Genomic DNA, 20266 nt, shown 5'->3' with positions numbered 1-20266 from the left:
AGATTTATTTAATTTTTTTGTATAGTAGGCTACTTATATTTTTTTATGTCATCATGAATGAAATAAAGACAGACAAACATGACACAGGGCTGACCAATCAGAGGTGAGAACCTAACTCTGGATAAATGCAGTGAAAATGCAACACACAGGTTGAATTACAAAGGTCTGCACATTTTAAAGGCCAAATTAGGTTGAAACACAAAATAACCGTGATTAATCAACTAATCGAAAAAATTGTCGATAGATTAGTTGACTTTGAAAATAAATGTTAGTTGCAGCCCTATTGGTCTATAAGAGTAAACAGACTGGCCTTTTTATTTTTTATAATTTTATTCTATATTTTGCATTTTGCTGTGCAAAACAGTGTTGTTTAATTAGCTGTTATGAGAGAGATCATTTTGGCATTTATTTGGATACATTATAGTTTTGAAATAATCGAACAACAGAAAAATAATGGTTAGACTAATCGTCCAATTAATCGTTAGATTAGACAACTAATCAATAAAATAATCGCCCGATTAATCGTTTTAAAAATAATCGTTTACCCCCAGCCCTACTCTTGAGGCTCACTTGCTCACTTGGAGACAAAGATTTTGGATGACAAGAGCGTTCACTCTGTTCAGTCTGCTACGCAACAAAGGCTCCCAGGTGCTGAGAGCAATACACAGAGTGAATTCTCTCAATATCCAGCCTGTTTTAAAGGCGAGAGATGAGGAAAACAAACACACATGCACATGGCGATATATCGAGGAAAATTATTGAGTTTATTTCAAGTATCGTATAATTAACTGACTGACTGTACCCCAGGCCCCAGCACAAGACCAGCAAAGTGATTAGATGAACATTGTTACAAACCATTAGCTCTTCATGGAAGCTTCATCTTAAAAAAAACTACAACTGCAACTACTTCTTCTGCAACTTTCAGAGCCATAAGCTACAATATTTCTTTGAAGGGCTGAGGCCATTTCTTTAGGAAGTCTGGTGTTGCAGAATAAATAAGAAATGAGATATGTGTCATGGAGCTATTTACTTTGTGAGACTCATTTCTTGCGATCTGACTATCGAGTCAATCAGGACTGGAGTTTGAGAGGAGAGTTTGATTGCTGTTTGCAATCAGACATCCTGTGGGGGTTCTGGGCTCACATTGCACCCACTGAGTTTTACCTTCTGTTATCCACACAGTCTGTTTCTCTGTAAACAACTGAAGCCTGCCGAAATGCAATTAGATAGACTTGGACAGCGAATGAAAATGAGGCTTTCAAAACCAAAAACGTTGTCCTTGCCTACAGCTCCTGCATTTAAATGCAGATATGCGTTTACAAAGATTATCATTTCCAGGATAAGCCGTCTACTTTTCTCTCCCGTGGCATCACAATAGTATTTCCAAACACTCTTATCCTCTGAGATGATAGATCACCTGGTATCTACGCAGCCTGGTTTCTCCTCGGACTTGCACAAGCAGTGCTCAGCAGTCACATTGTTTACTTTGTCAAAATATTCCCAGACATGACTTGAATGCCTGCTGGTTGCCATTCTACCTGTCAACTTAAATCGAGTGATGTCTGAAAACACTGGATGTTATCAGTGAGGATTTATCATCGTGGTAGATGGAAACACTCAGATAGTCCCAGATCCAGGTTATAACACAGCATCCTGTCAGAAAGATTGTCAGTCGTTGACAGAACAATGACGTATGGAACAAAATGAATTCTGGTTTAGAAACCCTTATTTCACCTCGGTTTCAGGCCTCAAGAGACAGTGGTCTTACTTTAAGTCTAGCATGAATCTCCTGTGGGCAGTTTAACATGTTCCAGGATCATTTTTCTCTGTAATTAGAGCGCTGTTTGTAACAGACTCCTTCAAATCTCCTTCACCGCCTGGTGTGCTGCACCTTCTTTGCTTTTGTCCCTTTTATCCGCAGAAAAATGCTATTCTGGAGATGCTCATTTGAGATATGAGCAGTGTAAAAACCATTATTATCATCACAGTGAACAGCTTATTTGTCACACAGCCCATTATTCCTCATTAGGAGCAGAGGGCGTAGTGGGCGCCGCAGAGCCGGGCATCAAGTAGCTAAGTGATGAATGTGCTTTGGGGGTGTTTATCGCCCTAACAGCGCGATGCCGTGATGATGACCGATGGATTCAGGAGAGCGGGGAGAATCAGGTCTGCAGTGACCTTGTTTTAACTGATAGGATACATGAACACAGAGGAAATGTGTCTGCCTCAGAACAGACGCTGCTCAACACACACTCAGGGCTGTATGAGCCACTCTCTGACTTTTCTTAGTCTACTCAATGATTTTAGGTCACAAGTAAAAGTTGAGACATGTAAAGTTTATGAAACCAAAAGATTACTGAAATACTTTGTTGTGACTGATTGTGTCTCTACACACAGTGCATCATCACTAGCATGTTTACTTCATGGCTACATACATATTATGTTCACAACTTCATAACAGCTCCTCAGGAAACCCAGTTTTAGGTTACGTCCACACTGCACGCCTTAATGCTCAATTCATTACTGCTCAAATCTGATTTTTGTTCGGTTGTTCACATTACATTTTAGAACGTAGCTTGTCTGCAGACTGGGATGCTAACAGCTCACACTCCTGAAGTGACCCACATGATCAGTTGAACGTTAAAGATGTCACGTACAGAATAGTGTTTACGGAAATGAACAAGGCCCTAGCTTTTTGGGGACTTGTTTTCCAAAGTGTAGTTGCTTATTTGAGCTTGCTTTGCTGCCTGTAAGATTCACGCCTGTTTCTCTCCCAGCTCTCCACAACAAAAAACATACTTAAGTTTCACTTTCTATTTTTTCTACGCGATCATGTCTGTGCCCATTCAAACTCCATCTCCAGAATGACATCAAAGACACATTAAATGAGACCTGGCTGTTCAGACTGCAGTCACATTCCAAAAAATCAGATACGTATCTAATTTGACTGAATTGGACTGAATCTGATTGGAAAATATCAGATTCAATGTGACCTGTGCTGTTCACAGCTTTAGAAACAAAGCAGATATGGGTTACATTCAAACAAAAAAATCAGATTGAGGTCACTTTGAACTGCAGTGTGAACACAGCCTTAGAAGATGAGCTATGCAACAAAGTTCTTACATTCCAAAAAATATGTTTTTAATAAGTTTGAAAATGTTACCAAGTCATTTTATAGCGAGATAGGTTCCAGTCACCCGGACCCTTATTCTTCATGCCCACACGACTGGTGTCCACGGTTACTGTTACTGGCTACCTCTTGAAACTAGTGTTTAAACGAGCAAAAAGGAACTTATTTCATTAAGTTTAGAGTGTGATAAATGGCAACACAGCCCAACCAAGAACTGAACATCTGATAGAGTTTCAGAAAAAATCAGAAAATTTACGGTAACGTCCACTGGAAAGTCCAACCAGTGAAATAAAAAAGCATACTTCCTGCATGGGTTTGGTTTAGAGCTGTGAGACTGTGCTGCCTACAGGACCAGAGGGATGGGAGTACCACAGCCTAATGAAATGACTTTTACTTCTTCTGACACTTGAAATTTGTAAGTACAAGGATCAGTATCAGGAAGAACACTTCTAGTCATAGCTCGGTTTGGATATCGTTTCAATTTTATTGATTGGGCAATGCTATTTCCACCCAAACAAATTCAGTCCAGCATACTTCAGGTACAAATTCAAACCAGCATGGATCAAGATTTACAAGTGGCGTCCAAAGGCAAAATTATCTGCTGCTAGTTTTAGTTTTCTGTTAAATCTGCTGATAGTAAATATGGATGTTGTTTTTTTCTTCTGAAAGAGCCATACGCTGCTGGCACAAGACATAAGGGCAGCAAATGGCAGGCTGTTAGAAATAAGATGCCCTCTGTGAGAAGACACTCACACTGTAACTTCAAAATCTGTTTTAAAATCAGCTGTTAATCCGTTTCCTCCTGAAGTCCTTCAAACACCTCAGAGTTTTCAGACTAAAACAGTGACAGCTGCCTTTTCAAAAGTCTCTGTTTCAGAGGCTCTAGACTTTAAGGTAGCAGAAGTTTTGCATTTCAAGATGAAAACATGAATGTTTAGATGAAGGCAAAGGCAATACTTACTTAAGGGAAGGCTTATTTACCCTGCTGCCATCTGTCACTAAGGTATCTGCTGCCATACTGACAGATGACAGAGAAGCATCTTTCTTTAATGTGAGACTCCAACATTCATCCTTCACTTTCAGTAAAGGAGGATTTTTTTTGATTGAGGTGTGGCTAGAATTCGAATGTACAGCCCTGTGATGTAGGATGATAAAGAAATGAGACCCGAACCTTCACTTAGACTTAGGCCTGTCACGATAACAAATTTTGCTAGACAATAATTTTCCAAAATATCATTGCTGATAAACGATATTATTGCCAATACTATATTGACTTTTTTTTCTTTTTTTTCATTGATGTAATTATGATAAATGGGATAATAAAGTGAGTACACCATATCAAAAGCAAGAAACTTTAATTTCTGAAGAGTATTTAACTGTAATCAAAAGGTCAGGATCTTTTAAATAAAATAAATTAAACAAAAAATATAATGAAATTAACAAACAAGAAAGAGAAAAAAAATACAATGAAAATGAAATGGACTCTCTTTTAGAAAAAAATACATGTCAATGAAAATAATTACTACTAATCAAAAACAATGAAACACAGACCCTCTCTCTAAAGAAAAAACGAAACTCCCCCCCAAAAAACACCAATAAAAACTATAGCCTAAATAAAAGGGAGTTTATACAGTTCCTGAATTGTTTGTAACGTGTACTTTTTCCCAGTCAATCCGTTCTGTCTGTCAAACATTTAGAACATTTCTGGCTTTCAACCGTATTGAAGGGCTGCATTTCTTTGGCAATGTAGCTATCTTTGAGCGCCCACCATTTGGTGCTTTTATTTCTATTTACTTTGCAGACCAAAAGCCTCAGTAAGAGCGGATTGTCAAAGAACAAGGCTCCGCTGCACCTCCCTCTTCTTCTTCTTCGTCGCCGCTATTTTCAAACAAATGCGACATATCAGCTTGTTGGTGTTCATGAGCTCACACTTAGTTCATTCTGATAAAAAACAAAATATTCCCACACTGGGACTGTGGCAGGCGGCTTAAGAACCGTATCTTTCGTGCCATCACTCATATTAGCGTGTGTTTCCTCCTTACCCCTCAGGACGCTCACTTCAGCTCTCTCCGTGTGCGCGCGCAAGCAGCCCTGTCTTCACCCAAAAGATCGCATTTTTGACAGATGCTCACTCCGCTATAAATCCGCTATAGACCCTATGCACCCCGATGTTAGGAAAGATAGACGTAGTGAGCCATCTTCTCATTCAGCCTCTTTGGTCGAAAGAGAGGAGGAAAACAAACATCATGCACGTGTCAGTTTATCGAGGCTGGCAAACTTACCGAGGACGTTTTTATTTATCATTCGGTTAATTGATTTATTGATTATCGTGACAGGCCTACTTAGACTCCAAGGATAATCATAAATATACAGGGGGCTCAGCTTCTCAAAGAGAAGAAAATTTAATGTATGAGTTCTGGTAGCTGATTGGACAAACATGAGCCGACTCCATATGTCACAGTCCTTGAGGTCCCACATACACACCAAACCCCGACCTTTAAGAAGTGATCAGCAGCTAATATGTGTCACTAGCATTCCTCCAGAGAACCGTTTATTGGATATCACTGAACAATTAGCATGAGTCTGGTCCCCAGGTGCCGTGAGTGGCTCGATACAGCCGCCAAAGTGTCAAAGAAGTTAGAAGACATATAAAAATCTGTCAATGTAACATTGACTTTATGGCCAACAAGATTCAGGTATAATCTTGCCAATATATCTCTCCACAAGAATGCTCTGGCAGCGGCCCAGCACACATTTTTACCCCTACCTGTGAAACCAGAATGAGCCCTGAATACAGATTGGCTGCACGGCCATTAACAGGACTCAGAAACAAGCACCACGATTAATCATCCTCAATGATTCCCTCGCAGGCAGCAATTTGTTCATTCAGTAATTCAGATGTGAAATGAAGGAGGGGATGAGGGAGGAGGTGGTGGTAATGTGGCGAGGTAAAGGCGGGATCAGCGTTTCACACTCTTGTGTAGGTGAAGGAGAGTTGGCACAGGACTGGCATGCTGAAATATTAACGCCCAGGGCTGTGAATATTCATGCATGCCTGTCCCCCATCGTCGACAAAAGCAGCGTCCCAGAGTGTGGTAATATTCTGTGCCTTCCTGTTGATTTCCAAGGACAAGGGGCTGCAGGCGGGGTGGGTGGGTGAGTGGGTGGGTGAAGCTTTGGCTGCGACATGTTTCAGACAGCAGGAGGTAGAAGAGGTTTGACTGCTGGGTCTTGACAGCTGACTGTGACCTGGAGTCATTACTGTCGACGTGGGGCCAATGACAATAGCCTAGGTTTGGCTGTTCACGTCTCCACCCTTTCCTCTCTGGTTGTAACTCTTCCCACAGGTGTTTAATCTCCGTACAAAGACAAACAGGTGACAACAGCTCCTTTATGAACAGGTGAGTTACACTGAGTTGTTAAGATATCCAATAGATCTGCAGCGACTATTGTTCAAATTAAAAGGAGAGAGGTGGATGAATGTAAGCTAGGGGGGAGGGTAGATTTCCAGAGAAACCAGAGCACACACACACACACTCACACAGACTCACAACACACAGGTACACTCCCTGGATCTGTTATCAAAAGGTAACCAAGCAACCAGCTCCTCAGCCCCACAGCTTATCAGGTAACTGTGTCTGCGCCTGCTCAGAGGTTCACAAGGTTTCTGTTACCCGGGGTCAGCGGCTTCACTCCTGAACCACACACAGCCTGGAGAGGAAGAGGAGGGTGGAGACAGAGAGGCAGGGAGAGCAGCAGGCCAGGTCAAACAGCACTGCAGCCAGGGGAATGAGCGTACAGCACGGACTCTGTCAGGAGGAAATCAAGTGGTGTTCGCTGATAAAAAGGAAGGAGAGGACAGACAGACAGACCAGGCAGGGGAAACAAACTGTAAAACAGTGTTTCCTGGATTAGCACTTTGATGACAGGCGGACAGACAGACAGAAGAATGAGATAAGCAGCCACCAGAATCACTGGAGCACATTTCAGCTGGTTTTCAAGCGTCACTCATTCAAGTGAACTTGTTGGAGACATGAAAGGCAGATGTAGTCTCATGTTTCAGCCTCAGAATGGAGCAGCAGACGGTGATTTACAGCATCTGATGCTGCTGATGAAAGTGACAATCACACCCACATTTCAGCAGTCGGTGTCTTTTAACGTTGTCTTACCAAAAAACACCCCCAGAGGAACTTAAAAACAGAGCGCTCTATCTCTCAAAACAAAAACCAACTGCATCACAAAATTGACAGGATGTCCTCTTTTCATTAGCTTGAGTATGTCACCTTGAACTGAACTTCCAACAAGAAATTCAAGAAGAACATCTGATACTTCTTTCTACTACTAAGCCAAACAAAATGTCCCCGACATTTGTTTCAGCCTAATCCTTTTAAAAAACAGAAAATGGGTCTGTGGTTGATGCAGCCTGCAGGCTTCTGCAGCACAAAGCTCTGGACTTTTGGGTCATCATATTCCACGCTGATTGATGGCGTCATTAAATTCAGTTTTGTGCAGTTGACAGGGGTAACCACAAAGCTCAGGCGACCACAAACTGGGTTCAGGAGAGAAGTGTTTGCACAAACCTGTTCAAACTGCTCTGAAATGAAAACCACACCAGCTCAACAAACCTTACACCATGGGCTACAAACTCGATAACATCCACAGACATCAAGCTGTGAAATCTGCCTACAAGACTCTGAAGCATGACGAAGGCCCTGGTTTCTGTTTATCATGCATGTGTAGCCAGAATAGTCCTGACCAATCATGTTTCAGAGAGCTGTGGTGTGAAGAAAAGGTCTGTATGGAGAGCTACAGCAGGTGGGACACGCAATTCAATTGCAGCTAATAATTTGTCCTCAACTTGAGCAACAGATTTAACTGACACTGGACCACACTCACCAATCAGCAGTAAGATTTCCAGACTACCAGAAATGATCTCTCCTCTGTTGAACCAACATTTTAAAGCTGTTTTCTTCTCCTCTTGAGGGCACATCTAACAAAGTCTGACTTTCTACAAGTTTTATCTTGATGTTGATATGTTAGCAAACTTATGACCCATGAACGGTGAAGTAAACTGAATAAACAGGTTTATTTTATAGATTTATGCAGCTGAAGTCAGCCTGAGTGATGTGTCTGTCTACTGCTGAACTCAGATTCAGGTGTATGTAACAGATGAGCAGCAACAGACAGACAAAGACTCTCTGTATGCAGAAGAAGGTCTTGGCTAAAAGTGGTTTCCATAATTGAGGACTTTATTGGAATCACTTGAAAGGTGGGGATTCACTGATCTGATTCTGGTGTTGGTCTGACTCAGACTTAAAATGCTGGATCAGATTTTTAGGTGGGAAAGGACTGATCCATTGAGCAGCTCATAGGGCTCATCTATTGAACTCTAGTTAGAAAAGCCTGAAGTTGCCAAAACACAATTCTCAGTCCCATCCTCATTTTGGATCAGATCAGTATCAACTGCTATAACAGCCCAGCCATGTTCTCAGTGTCAGTATTAGAAAAGCTGGAGTGATGCATCCCTGTGGATCCGAACATCAACTTTATTTGACAGCTGATGATAAACCATAGGCTGTGAGGTTGTAGATATTAGGTACATAAGCATTTGTCAGTACTCTAGATCCTAGCATCACAAGCTAACCTTTTCATGTAAGCATGTAGATAGACTTCCTTAAAGTGATACTCTGGGATAAAACAAGTTGGGTCCTATCACAAGGTTTAGGACAGAAATTACCCCTACAGCAGTGTTTTTGTGCAGCAGAAGCCCAGAGCACTCGCACCAAACACCCCCTCCCTGCTCCTCTGCCGGTTTCCTCTGCACTCAGACGGGGCCATATTTTACTTGACCAAAAACACAAATAAACGGACTCCCACTGAAAAAATCTGATAACGGTCTGCATTCACACTGTAGAGAATTTTCAGCCCATTACTTTCACACAAAAACACAGCTAAAAAAGGCTCTAGTTCTCATCATGTCTCTTCATCCTGGCAGACTACCTGCGTTTGTTTATATCTGGCACGCCGCGCGAGGACTGATACACTGAGCAGCGAGCGCCTCGTAGCCAGCTGTGGCTCTGCAGCGGAGGTAGTGCCGTTTTAAGATACGATAAGAACAAGAGCCTTATTTAGCTGTGTTTTTGTGTGAAAGTAACGCGCTGAAAATTCTCCAAATAAAGCGTGAATGCAGACCAATATCAGATTTTTTCGGTGGGAGTCCATTTATTTGTGTTTTGTGTTTTTTGTCAAGTAAAATATGGCCCCGTCTGAGTGCAGAGGAAACCGGCTGACGAGCAGGGAGGGAGTGTTTGCTGCGAGCACTCTGGGCTTCTGCTGCACAAAAACACTGCTGTAGGGGTAATTTCTGCCCTAAACCTTGTGATAGGACCTGACTTGTTCCATCCCAGAGTATCACTTTAATGCCACACTCTCAAAACATAAAAGTTGTTCAGTGTTGAAATAAGTAGTATCGTGTTACGTCATATTTTGCTCATGTTCTGATAAGAACATTTGTTTTAGATAAGTGTGTTTGTTGGGTTCAGTTTATGACTTCAGTAACATTTGGCTTTTAGAACTCTATGGAGAGGAACAACATTAAAATCTGTCAGAAAAGCCATGTCTGGGTTCATGTGTAAAGCAGAGCTTGAAATGTAAAATCCTTATCATCACTTTACCTCATGATTTCACAGTAACATGGAAGAAACTGTGAGATAATGACAACTTCATGGAGGAAAAGATGTCAGAGTAGTCTCTTTCATGATATGACAACTGTATATGACACAGACAACAATTTAAAGGAATGTACTTCTGCTTCCTCCATTTCTTTTCTCATCACTTCATATGATGCTTCACGCAGCGCACCGTGAGCAGATACAGCACAGAAAATGGAGCAGAAAGACACTACTTGTTATTTTTCCATTTAAGAGAGGCTGTGCTGTACTTCTCTGCCATGTTAAAAGAATGCTTCTAGTCTGGCAGATACTGTTCTTGCCTGCTGAAGTGGAACAGCGCCCAAATGACGAGGCCATGATGCCATTAAAATGGTAATGAGCCCAAACTAGTGGACACAACAATGTGAACCATGAGACAAAGAGAGGCTAAACAACACACACACTATGTAAACCTTATATTACCCTCAGTGGCCCAGCTTTTTGCATGGAGAGATGTGCTGGATGATCTTAAACAAAGGAGGACTTTATTACATGCGGTTTCTCGCTAATCAGCACACTGGAATGTCATTTCCCTGACCATGGCTCTGCGGCTTCCCATGGAAACCTCAGAAAATGTTTTAATAACTCCGTCACAGATTGAAGCCATGGGATGATCCTGTAGCAAAAGTTTCACATTATTGTTCTGGGAGGGAGGAGGAGTGATGCCGGTTTCAGAGTAAATTCCAGGACACTAAACAGCCACGCCTCAATGTGTACTATTATATTCACTACAATCAATAAAAGCAGCCAGTCACCAGTTACTGAAATCAAATAAGGAACTGGAATAAATTTAGATTTCTCCATCATATAAATCCAGATTGAGGTCATGGAAGTAGCAGCTAACATGTGCCCAAACTTAAGGATACCACTGTGTCCTTTAAGGGTAAGAAGGACCTCAATTTCACCTTAAAATCCCAGTCTACAAATGAGCATAAGCAAAGGTTTAAAAATAACTATTCTGATCAAAGGTTTCTCTTCCCACCCACTAATCTGCCCACCTGGAGAGGGCACAAACATCAGAGACCTTGTCAGATCAGGGTCAAAACTTGCATTAAATGATGGTGTTGACACTTAGACGCTTGTGTAAGTAAATCAAGAAGAGCCCAAAACAAAGCTGTCAACAGGAGCAAACATGTGGTTAAGATAGACGTGATAGCATGAGGTTTAGGGAGCAGGGGGGGTCAGCAGATGGCGGGAGCACTTTGAAGTCCCACAGGTTTGAAAAAAAAAAAAAAAAAAGCGGATCAGGCTATTGTGTTAACCAGGAGCAGATAAAGCGACAGGCTTCACACGGTGAAACGTGGTCAAAAATCATCCACTATCTAACTAACGTGAAAACCTAAACACTGTAAGTGCTTTGATATATGTTGTTTATTATCTATTTAATTAAAATCACCTAATTTCATTCACCAAGGTGAATGGAAAAACAAAGCTAAACGCATTCCCCATTCAAAAATGTGTTCAAGAAAATAAGCTTAACAAACTTGGATTAATTAAGAGTTCAAATATCTGCTTTTTCGTCTATGCCTCTTCTTACTTGTCCTTTAAAAGCGTTTTATCCCCGTGTAAGTTGTTGTTAAACTGGCTTGAGGACAGATATGGGCGGACGGTAGTTTCGGTAGACTACACTGACCTGAGGTCAGAGTTTCTCCCTGGAGGGAAATGTCTTCCAAGTCTTTTTCCAACATTAGTTGACCGTTGAACAGGTTTAACACGCTAACTTACGGTGATAAAACTCAAACTAACAGTATTTCGGTGAGCAGTATGTCTAACTTGTCGTGAAAGGTAAGTTTCCATGTTGACGCCACTGGCTAACGTTGTAGTACTCGGCTGACCGCACACTGTTCGTCACTCTCCGTCGTTTCGGTGTAAAATCCGTCCGTATCAAAGTGTGTGAGCGGCCGTTAGTGTTTCAAACTCACCTGTAAGCAGGCTCAGCAGAACACAGCACACCCGGGCTATCGACAGCTCCATTCCTGGACCAGATATTCCAACACTTCTTCACTGAAACTTGCTCTGAGAACTTGTGTTGAATTCGAGGGAGAAGCAGCAGCCCAGCTCGACCGAAGCATCCAAACTCCACTCCTCCTCCTCCCTCTCCTCCTCCTCCTCCTCCGCTCTCTGCAGGTGCACAGCGGAGCGCGCCGCAGGCAGTCACGTGACACACGCGGCACTCAAACCACAGCCAGTCCCGCCCTCTGTCGGCGGGAAAAGGGAACTGCCGCCCTCAAGGTGCCCTGTGTGCGTCAGGTGTTTTCAGAGAGCAAGAAATTAAACTTTCTTTTCTACAGTGGCTTCATACGAAGACCGAAACACATATTCCAGTTTGGCATTTTGAATGTGACAGACCCTGCATTTATTTATCTATTTTTAGCAACGGGAACGGTGTACATAAATAACATTTCTGTAAATGTGCCAGAGTTGGCCAAAAAGCTAGCTTCTACCCGAATAACACCATGACACGTATTTTATTTTTTGTCAAATTATTCATGAATGTGTATGGTACATCAAAAAGTTGTTTTATATTTTATATTGTAATTCAACTGTCTGATAAAACTTCTACAACTTTTTACTAATGCTTTTGTGCTGCATTTTACCTATTTCTTTTTTTTTTACCTTACCCATGTACTAACATATTCACTTACTTTATTTTTAATTTCATTTTCATTTGTTAAAAAAAGGAGGGAGGCGCTATTATGGTTATGAATATTCAACCATGTACCTGGGAAATGATATCCTGAGAATCAGCCCTGCTGTGACTTGATCATAGTCACAAGGTAACATGCAAGTGCGGGCATTCAATCCAGTGACACTGACTTGAGTGTATTACTGTTTATAATAAAGTCTTAAAAAATCTCTTAAAGTCTTAAAGAACTAAAAAGTACAAATTTGTTTTTTTTCTGACTTAATTTGTATTTTTAATTTATTTGTTGGTATTTCTCATGCCAAGTATTACACACACTTAGTGATGTTGTGCTTCATAGTGGCAGATATGAAAGCATTTTACCTAATAAGGTTTTGGGGTTTGAACCTTTTTAACTAAACATGTTTAGTGCTGTTTGAACATTGTTCAAAAAAAATCCTTTGCATTTATGTTAAATATTCCTCATACCAAACTATTCAACACATCATTTTATTGAATGTTATATCTGCCCTGAGTTCAACATTAAAAACAATCAGTATGAACTTTTTTTTAACTTTAATTGGGGCATAGCTGTATTTATCCAAACCATCCTTATCACAAGTGTCCGGGGGATCTTTTCTCTATCTATTCTATCAATTCATCAATCCTTTTCATTGGAGCAAATTCAAGATTTTTAATGTGCCCATAATCAGTGATCTATCTGTTTCATGCTGCTGTTTATCATTATGAAATCAAAATATTCACACCAGCTATACAGCTTAATTAAAAGATAGTCTGTAGAACTGTTTTACCATAAAGCCCCTTCTGAGGACTGGTTTTTGAGGTCAACTTATTATTAAACACAACTTTGGTTGTGGTGAGACATGTAGCCCAGTGATGTGCTGTGACTCTTATGTAAAATATTTATTCCACCAACTCAAAACGGTAATCGAACCATAAATATGCTTAAAAACTTTATTTGAAAGTTATTCTATTATCACATTAAACTGTGGATGTAAAGAGAGTGTGCTGAATGAGATTTAAGTGTTAATTACCTTAAAATTTTTTCATCAACCCATCCTTGAAGTCCAATAAAATAAATAGCATGTGACACTTTGTGAGTAGTGTTACAGAGATAAACAACTTTCCATTCCCCAAACCAACCAGTGAGTCAGAAACACCAAGCTAACAAAAATTTATAGTCTTTAAACAATGTTATCAAAAAGTTAAAAAAAAAAAAAAACACAATGTGAGAACCTTTCACCACAAAATGTGCGAAACCTTTAGGAAACACATAAGAATAAGTACTGCATTATGATGCTTGGAAATTGTGTTTAATAAAACTCCATAAATTTTAGCCTATACATCTGAAAATCTACTCTGAATAAATAAAACCAGCTCATCACAAAGGACACTAGGTGGTATACATTAACATCTGATTGTAAAAAATACAGTACTTCAGTCTACACGAGTAGTATTCATATTTCATTATCTAATTCAATACAAGTGATTTATTTAAACTAGAACAAATGGTCTAAAGTGCAAAAAAGACTTTTGTCAAAACATTATCTCGACTATAAAAAGTTCCTGTTTAAAAAAACATTGGTCAGTCATCTTAACTTCAGTCCACTGTGAATATTCAGCACCATGACCCTAACTGTAACAATGAGCCAGATGTGGGTTTGTGTCCCAGTATCCAGAGCCCCCTGTGTAGCCTGGAGGGACCCACAGAGTGGGCCTTGGGGTGTGCGGGGCTCTGCTGCGAGGTCTGAAAGTGTAGTGAGGACGTGGAATCATTTGACTTTTTCCTGGCATCATCTTCTTCGGATGCCACGTGGGAGCTGCAGGGTTCATCTTCTTGAAAGAGAAGAGATGAATAAATTAAACCTGTTTTCCATTTAAAACAAGCAAGCCTCTAACATTAAAAAAAAAAAAAAACACAAAAAGCTTTTTTCTTTAAACTTACTGTTCCTTCTGTGATATCTAGTCAAAGTACTATGAAATTGAATCAAGCGGTACCTGTTTGGGAAAGCGACTGCTGGGGACGTTGACAGGGGAAGAGCGCAGCCCCTCCTCATCAGATGAAGAACCTGAGTGATAGTCTGACGTCACCCTCTCCAAAGCACTGGTCACCTTTTTAGCAACATCTTTATCCTCTTCATCATCGTTGGAGAAGGTGGCCACAGAGAAGCAGGGATTTTGTTCTCCATATCTATCAATGAGAAAGAGCACAACACCAATCACAAACCGAGCAGGTCATTGACTGTGCATCAAAGATCACATCCTGGAGCACAGCAAACTCAGATCCCTCTATTTGTTGATCTTCAACACCCGTTTTGAAGGCACCACTTGGGCCTTTACAGAAAATATACATTTTCTTTTATCAGTAAAATTTTACTTTTCGATGCTTTGTTTTTGGGCCTTTTAAAAAAAGAGCAAGAACAGTGAATAAGATGCCAATGACAAAGAGAATCAAATGCTTTGCAAAACATTTCGACCCCATATTTATTTATAAATAGAGCAAAGACAACATGAGTTGTGAATGCTTAAATTTACTGTAAAAACATGTACCAGAATTTAATCTGACACCAGAATCAAATCTGAGATAAAAATGCAAAATGGCGACTTTGTTGAGCTATTTTATGCTGAGGAATATTATTTTTGCTCACACAGTCTGAGCCGTGGAGCTAGTGCCACCTTTGATTTTATCAGCCTCTCTGTAATTTCATCTTTGTGCAGTGACTGAGCTGCAACTTAACCAAATATTAGCCTGAAGATGTTTCCACTTATTAACACTTCCTTTAGCACCACTCACAGGGTTCCTACAGTTCAACCCAGGTTAAATTCAAGACTTCGTAAGACTTTTTTTTTAAGGTTGTTTGAAATAAAATTTAAGACCAAGTCAACAACGAACAACAAGTGAAACAAAGAAAACAAACAAATAAAAACATCACATGAATTACCTGGCAATTTTAACCCAATGGTTTTTTCTTTAAAGAAAACACCACTTTTTTACCTTCTTTTTAACCCCATTTTTACAAATTTATGCCTATTTTCACGTCTTTTGAAATTTAATATCAAATTTAATTCCCAATTGTGTAGCCATAATCATTTTTCCTAAGCCACTTTTGGATTTTTTGCTATTTTTTTGCAATTTCACGCCTATTTTGCGCCTATTTATTTACCTTTTTCTACTTTCATACCATTTTTTACAATTTCATGCCTATTTTTTTAACCTAAATATAAACTTTTTCCCCCCACTTTTGGACCATTTTTACCTTTTTTAAACCCAATTTACAACGTTATGCCTATTTTGCAGCAATTCGTCTTTTTTCGGCCACTGTCAGAACCATTTTTGGAATTTTTACATGGTTTTTGAAATTTAATTAATAATGCAATTACCAATATTGCTGCCCCAATCAATTTTCCTAGGCCACTTTTGGATTTTTCCTATGTATTTCTATCTCCTGGCACTGTAGGTAGAACCAATACATGCGTCTGCTCTAAAAGATCCTGGTGCAACCACATCACCGTTTTGTTAGTTCTGCTATTGTGATTTAGCGATGTTGCCATGAGAGTAAACCGGTGAATTATTTTTGAAAAATAGATAAATGTTACTAAATATTTTTTTAGTTCAATCCAACATAAATCTTACTGATGTGTTCAAATTTAAGACTTTTGAAAATCAGATTTAAGACATTTAAATGCCAATTAAGGCCTTATTTTTAGAATAATGAATTCAATGCCTTTTAAGACTTTTCAAGGATCCACGGGAACCCTGCACACAATTCTATAAGTTCTCTTTTATCCCTGTCCGAACTGTTTTAAAATGTTCAAGTTAAAAAAAAAGTTCCTAAATCAATAAAATCAGTCAGTTGAAAATGTGACATGTTGTCTTGCCATCGAATTTAAAACTGAAAGTATTTTATTTTCTATTCTATTCAATTCATCCAATGGGCTAAAAAGATAACCATGTTTTGATACAGGTTCACTTCAATTCTGCACCTACATTGCATGGTTACTCAGTTCTCATACTGAAAACTTTGGTTTTATGATACACTTTATGTTTATCAAGAAGTGCTTTGATTTTGCTATGGCGACTTTGATGAAAAAGCTATTTTTTTCTGTAAAGAAATAGGTGATTAATCCTGCTGATAAGTCAAACTGGCAAGGTTTAACAAATATTTCAATTGTGTCTCACCTACAACACACCTCCCCAGGGTCCACCCACAAAGTGAGTTCACGGGGGAGTCCCAGGTCCCTGTACTGAATCCCACTCTCCTGGCAGGCCCGAAGGAGCTCTGGATCCTGCCTGTGAAGCCTGTTCACTCGGATACACCTACAGAGTCCATTAAAAACATGGTCAGGTTAGGCAGTCTACACATCACCTACTTAAAGCAGTGTAGGTTTTAAAATTTAAGAAGACTGACAAAGGCAAAGGGTGAAAATATGGAGATAGAGATCAGTACCTGTATGCCTGTCCTTTGCTGGGGTTTTCAGGGTACCAGTGTCCCCTGAACTTCTCCTGCAAAGCGACAGCTAGCCTCTCAACAAACAGCTCCACCTTCTCCGACTCCAGCTTCTCTCCTCTTTTCACGAGCCGCTTCAGGAAAAACACCACTGCTGCTATTTCTCTCCTCATATTCACAGGTGTCTCATTACGTCCAGACAGTCTGTTAAAAAAAAGGGACATTGATCAGATAAGCAGCCGTTCAAACAAGACAATTTCAAATGATAAGAGGATATTTAACAGGCACTGCAACATAGATACCTAAAACAACCATGTCCTTGTCACTGCAGTTCAATGAACACATCACCATCATATGTATCTATGTCCCGATTTTGATCAATCAAACACTTTGAACTCTGTTCCATTACTCAGCTCATTACAGCTTATGTCACCGCTTCCTGACTCTCTAACCCCACACATCAGCTTTGATGGGTTTTTTATCCTTGAGTTAATCATATATAGAGATAGCTCACCCTTGCAGATTCCCAGTAAGGCTATGTTATCATTATATTAGACCACAGTTCGAGTATCATGTCACACCGTGAGTAAATAAAGAATTTATAGCGAGGTGGGTACGCTTCATCTTTTCAGGAGCTGAGAGAAGAACTTGCTACATTGTTCTAGAAGCCATCGAGTCTTGATGTCAAAGTTAAGATCTGCCGTTCTTTCTCTGGCTCCTGGGGTTGGTCAAATTCTGAATTTTCCAGAGGAAGACACACAGTGAGTTGTGAAATGTTGATGGAGTGGAAACAAACTCCTATTTTCTTTTGTAAAGTATAAATAAAATGCCCTTTGAGGTTCATTGTTTCCATGAAATCACTGATCAAAACCTGAAAAACTGTGCAACCAGCCATACACTTATAAGAAAAAAAGAATAGTTGTTCAGTTTGGCGTCAGAAAAGTGAAGTTTGTCTCTTTAGTTCATACACAATTTATTATAATTCCCTCCTTCAGTTACAAGACTTTTAAAGGATTCCGTTGGGGCTCTGACCCTGGACTGTATAGATCCATTTTGTCATGTAGACCCTTTGGAAAATGCGTATATGTTCAAATAATACAATACAAGCTTGAAATGAACACACAGCTTCACGTGGAACACATTGCGAATGACGAATTACACTACCTGACTCCATGCATGACTAGAGGTCTAAACTATTTGGCAGAACTATCAACAGTACACTTCATCCAGTAAATTTCTTTAAAAAAAATTATTGTAATGTTACAAAATACTACCAAGCCCTTTTTGTTATTCAGCCTACGCGCTTTCATGACACCATCTTACTACTACCTTGGTGAAAAAAACTGCTTTTGGACGAACGATTCAGTCAATAAGATAAAGATTTTGGCGCACATAATGTTTTGTATTTGGAAATTATGTTGCTTTGTTTACAATCAGTTGACTTCGGTTAACGGTCTGTCCCAGAAAGGCGGGCTGTGACGCAGAAGTTCCGGTAATCCACGCCACATCGCACACCAAAATAACACGGGCTAAAAGCTAGCTGGCTAGCAACGCTAACATTGCTAACACAGAGTTTGGATGGATGGATCGCCAGAGATATTGCCCACTATTCCTGGGTGTTAATCCCATCGCGACGAAATGCATTAAAGTCATGATCCTTGCCACTTGTGGATACATTGCGTATTTTTTTCCGATTTGAATGAACGCATATTAGCTTTAGCTTGTTTGCTAATGCGCCAAGTTAACGCTTATAGCCACATGTGACAACAGGACAAAGGAATAATCCGAAAAATTGAAATGAAAAAAATTACACTTCGTGCAGTCGTTCAATATCACTTAGAACACTCCATATAACCACATAACGGAGAATATGACTCTACTCACTCTTCGTTAAACTGGTCCCGTTCAGCATGTGAATGAAATGAATGGTAGCGGGAAGCTGGCTTGAGAAACAGTTATCAGCTCCGCCCTTTACAGCTCACGCCCCGCCCATATCGCATTCTTATTGGCTGTAAATAAATCCTGAAGGCGCATACATTGGTTGAGGACGTGCCCGTCAGTGGGTGAATGAGTCATCCTCGTTAATGTTATGACTCATGGCGCCAGGCATGTGTTTGTTTGCTTGAATGGTTGCACCTAGTGATGTAATCCATTTTAGATGTTGAAACCACATCCCAACAGGTGAAATTCTTCAGAGAAGGAAAAAAGTAAGAGAGATTTTGGAATAATTGGAGAGAAATAAGCAGGAAACAAATATGCGCTTATTTCCATAAATGTCTTTATCAAAGATAAGACATTACATAATAAAATATCTCCAGTTAACCCTAGTGTTATTATATATGACATATTTTGTTTAAATACATGCACTCCACCAGAATGCTAGTGCAAAACCATGCAAACTGTCTGAATAAAATTTGCATGATAGAAAATTAATGTACTTTTAAGACTGAATATCTAATCAAACACTGTAAATATAAATATACAGGGAAATATTCCAACCATGTTTATTTTCTCAATAATTATGATCTAATTATTTACCACACCCACTAATATCAAATGCAGTGTTCTTATTTTTATTGCAAAGATTTTTTTTCTTTTTCTTTTTCTTTTTTTTTCAAATTGTTATTTTGTCAGGGTATTAATTGGGCTTTCTCTACAATTTATTGATTCCTGTCCATTCTATATTTAGATTTCATGTTTTTCACTGCCAGCTCCACAAATTTGTGATTTGTGCATGCCAGTGCAGGCAAAATAATTGATCCTCATCATAATTTAAATTAAACTGCAGACCAGATCTGTTGCCAAACTGAAATTAACAGGCCAATAGTTAAAGCGTGTTAGATCTGTTTCAAGAATTCAGAGTCAACCAAACTGTTGTTGTACACTCATTTAAAGTTTTGCTATTTGTCACCGTGAGAAAAACGAGGGAGGGGCAATCTTGGCTGATGTGTTGAAGTGAAAGAGATTTTTCTTTTTGTTACTTGCACGTTTTATAGGGGGAATGCCTGTAAAATTTGCTGAATAAAATCAACTCCCTGAGAGGCATCATAAAGAACGTTAATAAGCTGAACAGTTGGACCAAATGTTTTCTGTCAGGAGTTATTGAGTTGTTGCCAAATGTTTAGAATTATTTTGTTGCAGGCTGTTGGGTGTGCTCAGGTATGGTATGATGTGCATATTTACCAGAAATATCCCTCTTTCTAGGCACCTGGATCATTTGTCGACTTGTCCACAGGGGGGCAGCAAACCTCCACTGAGCAAACAGTGGTATGGCTTTGTCTTCCAGGTGAAATGCAGCATAATTAGACCAGATGTCCAAAACAGGTTCTAACTG

General features: G+C 39.7%; 2 protein-coding genes across 3 annotated transcripts in view; both read right to left on the bottom strand.

Annotated features, from left to right (window-relative positions):
* The window catches only part of cxadr (CXADR Ig-like cell adhesion molecule), an 86586-nt gene extending 74638 nt beyond the window's left edge, over window positions 1-11948 (bottom strand). The window contains exon 1 of the mRNA XM_074672801.1: window positions 11763-11948. Coding sequence (XP_074528902.1) covers window positions 11763-11814 — 52 coding nt within the window. The 5' untranslated portion in view covers window positions 11815-11948. The remainder of the gene's footprint in view (window positions 1-11762) is intronic.
* A 1538-nt stretch (window positions 11949-13486) lies between these two features.
* On the bottom strand, window positions 13487-18912 carry btg3 (B-cell translocation gene 3). Of its 2 annotated transcripts, none has more exons than XM_074672033.1 (5): window positions 18817-18912; window positions 16933-17136; window positions 16665-16802; window positions 14483-14675; window positions 13487-14317 (listed from the first exon to the last, which is right to left on the bottom strand). In XM_074672033.1, the coding sequence occupies exons 2-5, from the start codon at window positions 17103-17105 to the stop codon at window positions 14117-14119; spliced, it is 705 nt and encodes a 234-aa protein (XP_074528134.1). In that variant the 5' UTR covers window positions 17106-17136; window positions 18817-18912; the 3' UTR covers window positions 13487-14116. The 2 variants fall into 2 exon arrangements, with proteins under 2 accessions (XP_074528134.1, XP_074528133.1); XM_074672032.1 differs by having other exon boundaries at window positions 13492-14320; window positions 16933-17138; window positions 18817-18890.
* Window positions 18913-20266: the final 1354 nt, after the last annotated feature.

This window comes from Halichoeres trimaculatus, unplaced genomic scaffold (genome assembly GCF_033239565.1).
Source record: "Halichoeres trimaculatus isolate MK-OKI-2021-1 unplaced genomic scaffold, fHalTri1.1 fHalTri1_scaffold_6, whole genome shotgun sequence".
Taxonomy (NCBI): domain Eukaryota; kingdom Metazoa; phylum Chordata; class Actinopteri; order Labriformes; family Labridae; genus Halichoeres; species Halichoeres trimaculatus.
Note: the sequence above shows the minus strand (reverse complement) of the source record. Positions and strands in the feature narration are given on the sequence as shown.

Coding starts and splice junctions, on each gene's coding strand:
- btg3 (XM_074672032.1), bottom strand. CDS start 17,105: ATGAGGAGAGAAATAGCAGCAGTGGTGTTTTTCCTGAAGCGGCTCGTG. Junction 16,803..16,932: donor AGCAAAGGACAGGCATACAG/GTACTGATCTCT, acceptor TGGACTCTGTAG/GTGTATCCGAGTGAACAGGC. Junction 14,676..16,664: donor CCTGGGGAGGTGTGTTGTAG/GTGAGACACAAT, acceptor TCTCATTGATAG/ATATGGAGAACAAAATCCCT.